This window comes from Diuraphis noxia, unplaced genomic scaffold (assembly GCF_037042655.1).
Source record: "Diuraphis noxia isolate RWA-SAM2 unplaced genomic scaffold, SU_Dnox_SAM2 contig0001, whole genome shotgun sequence".
Lineage (NCBI taxonomy): Eukaryota > Metazoa > Arthropoda > Insecta > Hemiptera > Aphididae > Diuraphis > Diuraphis noxia.
The window spans coordinates 36,270,131-36,282,834 of NW_028301711.1; the positions used below are offsets into that span (position 1 = coordinate 36,270,131).

The 12,704-nt window shown below is 28.5% G+C and overlaps 1 protein-coding gene across 4 annotated transcripts in view; it reads left to right on the forward strand.

Annotated features, from left to right (window-relative positions):
- Positions 1 to 12,613, forward strand: part of Dhc93AB (Dynein heavy chain at 93AB) — an 86,625-nt gene extending 74,012 nt beyond the window's left edge. For all 4 annotated transcript variants that reach the window (XM_089217425.1, XM_089217427.1, XM_089217423.1 and 1 more), the window contains 19 exons: positions 397 to 561; positions 1,130 to 1,323; positions 1,412 to 1,616; positions 1,691 to 1,778; positions 2,791 to 3,008; positions 3,094 to 3,264; positions 4,710 to 4,858; positions 4,964 to 5,131; positions 5,281 to 5,413; positions 6,466 to 6,609; positions 7,816 to 7,953; positions 8,354 to 8,579; positions 8,687 to 8,862; positions 9,275 to 9,517; positions 9,797 to 9,979; positions 10,039 to 10,212; positions 10,979 to 11,127; positions 11,251 to 11,383; positions 12,096 to 12,613. In XM_089217425.1, the coding sequence (XP_089073551.1) occupies positions 397 to 561; positions 1,130 to 1,323; positions 1,412 to 1,616; positions 1,691 to 1,778; positions 2,791 to 3,008; positions 3,094 to 3,264; positions 4,710 to 4,858; positions 4,964 to 5,131; positions 5,281 to 5,413; positions 6,466 to 6,609; positions 7,816 to 7,953; positions 8,354 to 8,579; positions 8,687 to 8,862; positions 9,275 to 9,517; positions 9,797 to 9,979; positions 10,039 to 10,212; positions 10,979 to 11,127; positions 11,251 to 11,383; positions 12,096 to 12,257 (3,219 nt within the window). In that variant the 3' untranslated portion in view covers positions 12,258 to 12,613. The remainder of the gene's footprint in view (positions 1 to 396; positions 562 to 1,129; positions 1,324 to 1,411; positions 1,617 to 1,690; positions 1,779 to 2,790; positions 3,009 to 3,093; positions 3,265 to 4,709; positions 4,859 to 4,963; positions 5,132 to 5,280; positions 5,414 to 6,465; positions 6,610 to 7,815; positions 7,954 to 8,353; positions 8,580 to 8,686; positions 8,863 to 9,274; positions 9,518 to 9,796; positions 9,980 to 10,038; positions 10,213 to 10,978; positions 11,128 to 11,250; positions 11,384 to 12,095) is intronic.
- The last annotated feature ends 91 nt before the right edge of the window (positions 12,614 to 12,704 follow it).

Below are 12,704 nucleotides of genomic sequence, written 5' to 3' on the forward strand. Positions count from 1 at the left end.
GAAACCTGGTATGACCATAATTAAAGTATAGTTTGTCTTTCATAAAATATCCATTTCTCAAAATATTTAAACAAATTTTATTCAAGTTGTCTTTGAATGTTATGTATACTTGAATATCATAAAAATAACATATTAATGTATTTTAATAACAATTATACAAAAAATATAGTATACACAAAGTTTAAACACTATACACTACCTTCTTTATATGATATTTAATATATTTTAAGTGATTCTATAAAAATAACTTCCTTTTGAGATTACTAATTGAATAATAGATAACAATTTTATGTAACTAATTTTAAATAGTCGTTTCGTATGTTATCGTGTTATTAAAGTACAAAACACACGAAAGTTACAATAAGTGTTTAATTCGAATAAATTAAACGTTTGCAGCCTGCTGTACCAATAACCGAAGGGTTAGATCCGTTGACTTTATTGACTGATGACACTCAAGTAGCAATTTGGAATAATGAAGGATTACCCAGTGATCGTATGTCAACAGAAAATGCAACCATATTAACAAATTCTGATCGTTGGCCGTTAATGATTGATCCACAAGTAAATTATTCAATTTGATTTGTATTACCTACACATTTTACTATTTATGTTCAATGCTTATACTCAAGTAGTATGTTAATAATTAATGAATATGTATTGTATTGTATTTTAATATCTATTAGAAATTATTTTCGTTTTTGGTACTTTTTTATTACTATGCGTTATAATATATTATTAGTATCTATATAATATTGGCGGATCTCCCTAAAAAAAAATATCATCCTTTATATATATATAAAGGATTAAAGGATTAGTACCTATCATGAGTTTAATATAAACAGTAATAAATTTATATTCATTATTCGTTTTTTGCTGCATTAAACACGTTTGATTTAACCTATTTGTGTATGTAATCAGGAATTGGCGAATTATTAAAATATTTAATACCAATAGACATAATACATTAATATAAATATTTAAAAAATATTTCTAATAATTAGGCATATCTGCATAGGTTAGTTATCTATTTAAAATTTAAATTTAAAACACAATATAAGAGATCTGCTGTGTGATCATGTTTTGTTTGTTTTATTTGTTTACCATATATAATTTGTAATTTATTTTTTAGTTACAAGGTGTTAAATGGATCAAACAAAAGTACGGAGAAAGTTTAGTTGTCTTGCGCTTAGGACAAAAAGGTTCAATGGAAGAGTTAGAAAAAAGTATAACAACCGGGAGAATTGTTTTGCTCGAAAATATTGAAGAAAATTTAGATCCAGTTTTAGACCCTTTGTTAGGTCGTAATCTCATAAAAAAAGGAAAGTAAGTACCTAGTTGCCATTAGTATGTAACGGCATTTATGATTTGACTAAATAATATGTACTAAATCTTTCAAATTCATCTCGGATAGAGCCATTAAGATGGGAGATAAAGAAGTTGAATACAATCAAGAGTTTCGGCTTTTACTCCATACAAAACTAGCTAATCCACATTATAAACCCGAAATGCAAGCCCAAACGACTTTGATAAATTTTACTGTGACGAGAGATGGTTTAGAAGATCAGTTACTTGCTGAAGTTGTAAAAGCCGAAAGACCTGACTTGGAACAACTTAAGGCAATTTATACTTTTACTACATTAGTAATGTAGTCACAAATATAATTTAATTTATACTTTTATATTGTTATTAGGCTGAATTGACTAAGCAACAAAATGATTTCAAAATCATGTTGAAAAAATTAGAAGACGATTTGCTCTCACGTTTGTCCTCTGCAGGAGGTATGCAATATAAAGTTAATTTTTATAAATAGTTGCTAGGTATTACTTATTATTAAGTTATGAAATGTCATAATATACTTGTATAGTTATACACTTCTATATACATATTTAGAACGTCAGGCACTATATAGAGTAGATTATTAAATATATTTCAATAATACTATGCCAAACTGCCAAAGACATTTTATTAGTTTTCAAAGATTACATATCGTTTCTTCATCTTCTGAAAACTAAATTCACATTAAGTACATTTTAGGTATTATAGATAGAGGCGTATCTATGTCCGGATCATTTAACTCCTTATTTATGACGTAACTGATTACAAAAATTGCAAGTAGGGAAAAACGGAAAAATATATAAGTCCTTATTAGTTATTTCTTAGTTTATATTGAAATTATACTTAAGTAAAAAAAAAATAACAGATTTGAACAAAAGTTAAACTATTATAAATTATCAGAAATATTTTATTATAAATGCATAATATAAATTTTAGATAGTCCCAAAATCAAATAATTGTAAGTAACGTTATTGTATAAAGCCATGAAGGTTTGAGTGTATCCGAATTTAATAAATAAATATTATTTTCTAACTTCTCTCATCACATGGCGCATTGGTTAAAACTAATATTACAATATTTTTGCAGTTCGTACCAACTTTAATTTTCAAATATTTCATGCTGACTCTTGCATGTGCCACTTTATATATAATCACACTTAATACATTATCTAGATAGGTAGTTAAACAAATAAAGAGATTACTAATCTTAATATTTAACACCAATTATCGCCTATAGTCATTAATGTTGAACGGGGAACATTGAAAATTCTTTCTAAGAAAAGCCCAACAGTTTAGATTCTCTTAAAAGAGAGGACGATACCAATTGAATTCGTACCCACAAATAATACACTTTTACTTGATTAGAATATCATTGGCTAATATTTGTATTTACTATATTTTTCTATCATCCTGAGTATAACTTGTTTATTTTGAAAATAATATTTTAACTTTAAAGACAACATATTAAGTGACACCGCATTGGTTGAAAATTTGGAAACGACTAAACGGACTGCTGCAGAGATACAACAGAAAGTGGCCGAGGCAAAAATCACGTCGGAAAAAATTGACGAAGCCAGAGAACATTATAGACCGGCAGCTGCGAGGGCTAGTCTGTTGTATTTCATACTCAACGAACTGAATACGATCAATCTGGTCTATCAATTCTCGCTTAAGGTAAAAATACTCATAAGAAAACAAAGCGATTCAATCATGCGCATTCAAGTAACATTTTTATAATATATCGTGTCGAAAACTGTAGGCTTTCAGCGTAGTGTTTAACAATGCCATTGAAAAATCAGTACCGGCAGACACCGTGTCGCTGAGAGTGAACAACTTGATCGACTGTATAACTTACTTTGTCTTCGTGTACACTTCTAGAGGGCTGTTCGAATGCGACAAACTGATATTTGCGTCACAGATGACATTCCAAGTAAGCGAGATTGCGAAAATAATAATTCATAAATATGCATTATATATATTAATAGGGACGCATATATTTATACAATATAGACATTTTATCAGGTACCTAAAGCCACTAGTCATTACTAATATTATCGGCTAAATACGGGGGTCGAGAGACCGAGATTAATTTTTAAACTTTAATTAGCGTTATATTCACACTTAACGTCCAGGCCATACTTCGAGCGTATAGTTCATAAAAAATTTATCTTCATATTATAATACATATCATATTTAATGAATAAACTCTTAACTGTATTAATTGTATTAAAAAAACTTGTAAAACATATAATATGTTGGTATATTTAAAATTTGAAGTATAATAAATGAAAAATAAAAAAAATCTATTTTTTTAATATGTAGGTATACCTATGTTGATAATAAATTAAATTAAATCAAACACCTAATTGTTTGCATAAAAATAGATACAATACTTAAATATATCATAAAAGTTTTTTTTTTCTTTAACGACTATAATCAGTTTTAAGTTTATAGTTTTTTTTGAGTTACACGTTTAAATTAATGTACTAATTTTTAAACGATATTTATCTGTTTTCACGTTTTGAAGAGAAAATATTTCGACTTTGAAAGTGTTTCCTGATGTAAAAAATTAAAATTAGTTGGTACTTTGGAGGTTCAAAACTAAAATTTTTAATGTTTAATAGGCCTCTGATACCTTTTTGAAGCTTCATTCAAATATTTTCACTGGTCTTAATTTCTTACGATTTCAGAACGTCATCTTATTGTCTACTTCTTTCGCATCTTTTATGTCTATGACGATCCTGTCTATTCATGGTTGTTGAGGTCTCTCTCTTGTTTTTTATTTTGTTTGAGAGTAATTTTAAAATTATTTGTTTACATTTATCATTGAATTAAAGTTAAACCCATTAATTACAGTTATCTACTAGATGAAGAGGTACATACTCAAAATCTATAACTTGCGAGTTCTACTGGATTTTTTATTTCGTATTTTCGTTGTTAACCTCTATCGCGTATCTCGTAAGCTTACTATAATAGCGGGGTGACTGGTGACTTCCCAGGTTTCTTTTATCATCATTAATTAAATTATAGTTTTAGTACTATTATATATAAATATGCATTCTATATATGTTTATATTAAAAAAAAAAATGAATGCATCATACTGTTTATCATTTTTATCTAATTTATTATTGAGTCACTATTCATTAAAATCGCTTTTATAGTTTTTGATTTCTAGTATTTTTTATTTGTGATAGCATTACAAAATATTATTTGTTCTTTTATGTTAAGGTATAAAAATTTTATAATTTAGTATTAATAACAAAAATAACAATTGTATCAATAATTCGGGATATCAATAATGGTTCTCAATTTATTTTTATATCCATATTGTTACGATGGAATAGTTATTTAATTTAAATAAAAATATATTACAGATATTATTAATGAGTGAAGAAATAGCTCCACAAGAATTAGATTTCTTTTTGAGATTCCCAACAGCTCAGCATATTAGTAGTCCAGTAGAATTTTTGTCCAATTCAAGTTGGTCAGGCGTTAGAAGTTTGTCGACAAAAGACGAATTCAGGTATTTTAAAAATATCCAATTACATCAAACAACAATTATATAAAAATTAAGAAATGAAATAATTTCTAAAATTATTAAAATTGAAAATATATATTTTGTTTTTAGAAATTTAGACCGTGATATCGAAACATCATCAAAAAGATGGAAAAAATTTGTTGAGTCGGATTGTCCAGAACGCGAAAAGTTCCCTCAAGAATGGAAAAATAAAGTTTCGTTACAAAGACTCATGATGATGAGGGCATTACGACCAGACCGAATGACTTATGCTATGTCGTATGTATTTCAATTTATTTTTTTCAATTCATATGATAATACTCTGATGTTTGTTTATCAAATCTAAATTGTTTAATTAATTGTATTCGAAGCTAATTAACTATTAATTATTTTGTTAAGGGTATTTAATTATTATTTATTTTGTTAAGGGTATTTATTGAAGAAAAACTTGGTTCAAAGTATGTAGAAGGTAGAAGCGTGGAATTTGCAAAGTCATTTGAAGAAACTAGTCCAACGACTCCGATATTTTTTATTCTTTCCCCAGGAGTAAATCCATTAAAAGTAATGTTCTTGTTATTGATAATAGTACTTACGATATTTTAGTTAGACAAATATTTACCGAATAAATAACTCAGCACTTATTTAGATGCATATAATTTTAAATAATAAGTTATACTTTGAATAATTTTTAATTAGAAATTCTGAGAGTGCAGAACAAGGAAACATCTAAGGAATTAATGGTTAAAACTGTTAAATGATAATGTTTTGTTTTTACGTTACAGTAAAAATCAGAAATCTGAAAAACTAGTTACTATACTAGGTAAAACTATTAGTTTCTACAAACTACTTTCGTAAAAACTGAATTTGATTATTTAAAACTAGTTTTTTTTTTTTTTAGAAACTAGTTTTTATTTATTATATTAAACAATAATGTAGAAAATTCTCAAAAATGCTCGCATATTTTTTGATTGAATTTGATTTCTGTATCAGAGATAACTAGAATTAAATTACTAGTTTAATGGAAATATAGTATACGTATATTATACTATAAAAGAGTATAGTATATTAGTACTATAAGTAGAATAGTACCTTAGCATCTATTAAAATTTTATACAATTCAAAAAAAGTTCATGATTCAACAGTTTCTTTGAAAAACAAAAACATTCGAATTACAATTAAGTTATGGCGATTATTATTTATATGAATTTTCAAATTTATTTTGATTCAAATTCAAGACAACAATATTAATTGTTCTTATAATACTTGGAATTGTAGCATAATATATAGATATGTAAAAATATCAAAAGTTGGCATGTAAATATTTGTTATATTAAGAAATTAAGTGAACTCAAACAATAAAATATGTATTCACAGAATAACTTTTTAAAATCAGATATTATACATATAATACAACATTATTTATGAAAATATGGTCTACGTACCAAATATATATTAATGCATATAATATACTTAAATATTTATACCTATTATATAGTAATATAGTATATTAAATTACTATTTAAATCCATGCTTTTTATTTTTATAATGTGATATATTACATATATTGTATATAGGTACTATACCTAATGATTATTTTAATATTACTTCTTTAGGATGTTGAAGATTTGGGACATAAACTTGGAATTTCTACTGCTCTAAACAATTTTCACAACGTGTCATTAGGTCAAGGCCAAGAGGTTGTTGCAGAAAGTGCAATGGAAATTTCGGCACAAAATGGTCATTGGGTCGTTCTTCAGGTATAAATTAAAATCATAAAAATATAAAAATACTTCTAAAAATGTTACGAGTATGTTCAAATAAATAACATATATTCTAATGTTAAAATAATAATCTTGTTTTAAACAAATATAAAAATACTATAATACTTCAGTTTCTAACTTAGGTTAAAACTCAAATTATGACTACAATCTTATGTAATCAATTGGTGATATATTTTTTACCAAAATTTGTACTACCATCATACCAATAATTATCTAGTTTGGTTATCATTCAACCTCAAGATTATATATATATAACGTGACTATTTTTATTATGCATTTCAAATGCTTTTTTTAGGGGGTACTCACAGAAACATAGGCCATTGGGTATAGGGTGGTACGGTAGGGGCTATTTTTGTGTATTTATTCGTATGTTTTTAAGTTAGTAGGTTGTAACACGTATTTGTACATGTATATGGGTGGTCACCCATCCGAGAGCTAACAAATGTAGCCGGTACCTACGCTCAGTGTGTTTCTGTAGATACGCTTAGTACTACGATCGCGTCTTACCAAGACACATTTCAAATAATATACGAATAAAGATATGTGGTGTATCATATAAAACAATTGTTTGGAAAAATTGGTCGATACGTGTTGATAAAAATATTTTTAACTTATCGCGTTTAAAAAATGATTTATTATGAATTTAAATTAATATTTAATATGACGCGGCGTTTAGGATAGGCAATTTAGATACCATCCTTACTGGTGTGATGACTTTTTCGGTTTTAACCACACCAGTGTTATCAGTGGCGTAGCTAGGGGGGGGGGGGTTTGGGTGTTATAACCCTCAACCTCAGCCGTATTTATATCAAAAATATAATGTTTATAATATAGGAATACAATCATTTGGTCGTGGTAAAATGTATTCTGTTATTAAACCCCCCCTCCCCCTAAAAAAAATCCTGGCTACGCCACTGAGTGTTATTCGACCTCGCCAAATCGCTGAGTGGTATTGTGGAACCGCTTCAACTCTAATTTTTGTAATTTAAAAAAGTATGCTAGACGAAGTTTTTGTCAAAATGTATTGCTATATTATATTGTACAGAATAGTTTTATAATATTATTTATGTTCAAATTAGTTATTAACGAAGTTTTATATTATGTATTAAAAAGAAATAAATTTTTTTTTCAAATAATGGTTTGGAACATGCTTGGTTCATACGTCATGTTTTTTTTCTTCAGAATATACATTTAGTGAAAAAGTGGCTGCCGACGCTTGAAAAGAAAATGGAACTACTCGGAGACACTGCTCATCCAAGCTATAGACTATTTTTAAGTGCTGAACCGGCAGCTACGGCATCGGCACACATTATTCCACAAGTACCTAACTTTATACATTTACTTGTAGAAAGCTAATCGGAAATAGATGTTTTGGACAGCGATTGAAAAACATTGTTTTAAACTCTGTAAATTATATTCACTTAGCATGGGATTTAATAGGAAACGCTACTTAGTAAAATGTTGGCTTAACCCTGACGACTTTCAAATAGAATAAAACTAATATCATTAAAAAAAAAAAACTTTAGGCAAAACTGCTTGTTATATAGTTAACTACTACATATATAAAGTCAATAAATTCACTTTAATCTATACACAAAAATAAATAATAACTAATATAGATTTCCCATTAATATAGACAGCTATAAAACATATTTAAATCTATTAGTAAAATGCCAGGATTATATTGTTTTTATAATATTATTTTCTATTATGACATTAGGGCATTTTGGAATCGTGTATCAAAATTACGAACGAACCGCCTACAGGTATGCAAGCAAATTTGCACAAGGCGCTAGAAAATTTCAATCAAGAAACACTGGAGATGTCATCCAAAGAAGCCGAGTTCAAAGCGATCCTATTTTCACTTTGTTATTTCCACGCCGTAGTCGCCGAACGTAGAAAATTCGGTGCGCAAGGGTGGAACAAGATCTATCCGTTTAACGTCGGTACGAATACCCTTATTGCCAAACGTTTAAATAGTGTCTCGATCCGTTGGCCTATGCACGCTCAACCTTTATTAAAATAGTATCTCACCATATTTTTTTCCGTTCAGGTGACTTAAATATAAGCGTCAGCGTGCTGTTTAACTATTTAGAAGCAAATAACAAAGTTCCATGGGAAGATCTACGGTATTTATTTGGAGAAATCATGTACGGAGGCCATATAACAGACGATTGGGATAGAAAATTGTGTATATCATATTTGGAGGAACTGATGCAGCCTGACCTGGTAGATAAATCTTGATTTGTTCATTTGAGTATAAAACATAATATCTAATATACCTATAGCTTAATATATTTAATTTAGTGGGACTAGTGGGAGTGGCTAAACCATTATTAGGCTAAACTGAATTTAATTATTATTTTTATTTTAATCTTATATGACAAATTTGAAAATTTGAATTAGAATATTTCTAATTTTTTTATTCGAATTCAAGAATCCCTAGAATTGAATATTAATATTTAAGTAATGTTATCCGTATTCTGCGCTAAGACCGTGAACGTTTCTTTTTGGCCACTCCTCCGGTATAAAATACATGATACCTATATTTTTATACGAGATCTAATGGGTGTTTGACTCTGGTATTAACCTTTTACAAGCGACAACAAATCGAATTATCTTACCTGTATACCTCTTTTAGATCGACGGTGATCTTCACCTCGCTCCGGGTTTCCCCGCACCACCTAACACAGATTATCAAGGTTATCACAACTACATCGACGAAGTCTTACCTGCCGAGAACCCTGTGCTATACGGCTTGCACCCTAACGCTGAAATTGGATTCATGAGTACAACTTCCGAGAATTTGTTTCGCACAGTATTCGAAATGCAGCCACGGGAAGCTGGTGCGATCGGAGGTACGAACGTTACTAGAGAAGACAAGGTAAGCGCCTCGAAACATTATAATATAGGTCATATGTAAAACCTCCGTCTGTAACGAACTAATTCCCGGGATGGAAACACGATAGGCTAAGTCTGGGCATCTGGCTCTAAGTTACAGATGACCTCGACACTCTTCGTGTCGAATATTTATCCCATCAACTATTTTTATCGTAAAAAATATATAATAATGGTCTAGAGTAAAATAAAATAATTTTAATAAATGTGAACGAGTAATTGTAAAAATTTAAATATTTAGTTTTTTTTTTAAATATGTTTTTAGGTTAAACAGATTGTCGACGAAACGTTAGAAAAATTACCTGAAGAATTCAACATAACTGAGATGATGGGTAAAGTCGAAGAAAGGACACCTTATGTGATTGTAGCCTTTCAAGAGTGTCAACGGATGAATTTCTTAACTAGCGAAATGAAACGGTCTCTGAAAGAACTAGAACTTGGACTTAAGGTAAACGTGTGAATTATAATATGTTTATGATTAACAGTAAAAATTAACTATATTTTTAGGGTGAATTAACCATTACTTCGGACATGGAAAACTTGGAAAACGCCTTATTCTTGGACCAGATCCCTTTGGTATGGACGAATCGAGCTTATCCGTCTTTGCTAGGTCTTGGAGCATGGTTTTCCGATCTTCTACTACGTATTAGAGAGTTGGAAACATGGACCACTGATTTTGTCGTGAGTATGCGTAATTAAATATATAATTGTATATTTTGAAAAGGAATATAGTTTTACTTTTTGCACATACAGAAATCAAAAACTACTTAACTTTTCGTTAAAAAAATAAAACGAATGGAAACGTTTGTACGTTATGATAAATCTTAATATTAATATAATACAATCAATGTAGGTTATAATGTTATGTCGTGTATGTATTTAATATAATAATATGTGATGTGATGATGTCACACGTCAAATGTTTAATAAGCTATAGTTATGATACATTTTTAAAGATATGACTTTTTATAAAATTATTTTACTTCAGATTAAATCATTTAAATTACATATGACCATTTAAAAACACATTTAATGGTTTCCTGATGGTGATAAAATGAAGAGTATAAGATGTATAGATATTTTAGAGTTACATATGTAATTGTAACTACCTTAAATTATCCTAAAAAATATAGGTAATAATATGTACGTTTCAAGACAATTATTAGAATTAATCGGTAAAAATTCATTGTGCACAAGTGTATAGTTAAAAATTACTTATAATTTACTATTATTTAACGGATAATATACTTATATGTATATTATACATACATAATAATTACAATAGATTAAGAATCTTTATGGATTAAGAAAAACATTGTAAAAATAATTAACAACTAATTTCCGATGTTGCCGATATTTATTAGAAAAATAAAAATAATAATAAAATAATTGCAATAAAATGAACAATATAGGTATCAAACAAATGATAAAATTGTTAATGTTCAAGGTTCCCACATCAGTTTGGCTTTCTGGATTTTTCAATCCACAATCGTTTTTGACGGCGATTATGCAGAGCACAGCGAGGAAACACGAATTGCCTCTCGACAAAATGTGTCTCCAGTGTGATGTGACGAAAAAGCACAAAGAAGAGTTTAGGTAATTGTTTGACATCTCTAATAATAAATAATAATTATACCTGATACGTGTATACATATGCAACTTAAACGGCCAACAACAAAGTAGTTTATTTCTGTATACTTACCGAAAACGATTTTCCAGTGGAGCCGCCAGAGACGGAGCTTACATTCATGGGCTTTTCATGGAAGGCGCCCGATGGGATGTAATGCAAGGAGTCATAATGGAATCTAAACTCAAAGAGTTATTCCCTCAAATGCCGGTGATTAATGTCCGAGTAAGTTTATAAATACATTTTAAAGTAAATTGTACAAATAATTCTGGAGATGTGAGTATACAGTGGTATACAGTAACACAATAGGTACGAGGTATTATACATATATATTATATGGTATAAAAACTACTGGTAAAACTATTTTATGCGAATTGTATAGAAAAGAACATATTATTAATATCATTAGAAAATTAGTTTTATATGTTTTAAGGTTATAATTTACTGTGAATTATAATTTGTAACTAGAAATATTATTATAAATATAAATTATTTCTAATCGCTAGGCATATCAGGATTGGAAACATGATGGCATTAAATATTAATTTACTATGAAATTGTTAAGGCGTTTTCATATTGAGTTAACCTGTCACCTTTGTTTAATTTTTTATGTTTAGTAACGGCCAAGTTCTAAGTGGTAAAATACGGTACTGTAGATTTATACAAACAAAAATAAAATACCGTATTTTATCATCTCTCGACCATTCGTAAACAAATACCTACCTATACAATTTGGTGTACCTATACACATCATGATATTCCATTACCTATGACTTATATAGTTACAGTTAAAACGATGTACGTATCGTCAGCTATAGTTTGTCTTAAATCTTGATGACGTTCAGAAATATGTATATTATGCATAATATATATATTTTAATATAACATACTTTTATTTAGCGCATTTTACCATACGTTTGTTATGTTGAACTTCCAGGCGATTACACAGGACAAACAAGATTCACGGAACGTTTACGAGTGTCCTGTGTACAAGACTAGAACGAGAGGGCCGACGTATGTGTGGACTTTTAGTCTTAAAAGCAAAGATAAATCATCCAAATGGACATTAGCCGGTGTCGCACTTTTGTTACAATTATAAGTTAAGTTATACCAACATCTATTTCGTTTAATATTATATTAAAGCCATAGATTATCACTTGAAACTTATTATATCACGAACTTGTTATCTACACTTAAAATATTATTTTTACTATTATTATTTTTGTTAAAACCTGATCGTGTTAAAAATATTCATGTTTAGATATTTATTAATTTGGAGTGAATATATAATAATACAACTAATAACTAATAAGTAATAACGTAATGACTAGGACCAGGATTTGTATGCAGAAATTATTGTTAAATATGCACATACTTACCTATTTATACACTCAAAAATAACTTATGACATTGAACGAATTTAATAATAGTAGTAAATATACCATCATAATATTATATAGCACAATATATCTACCATTCTACCCTTAATTCAATTTAGATAAAAATAAATCTAACGGATTGTGTTATAAATGGTAACAATTATTAT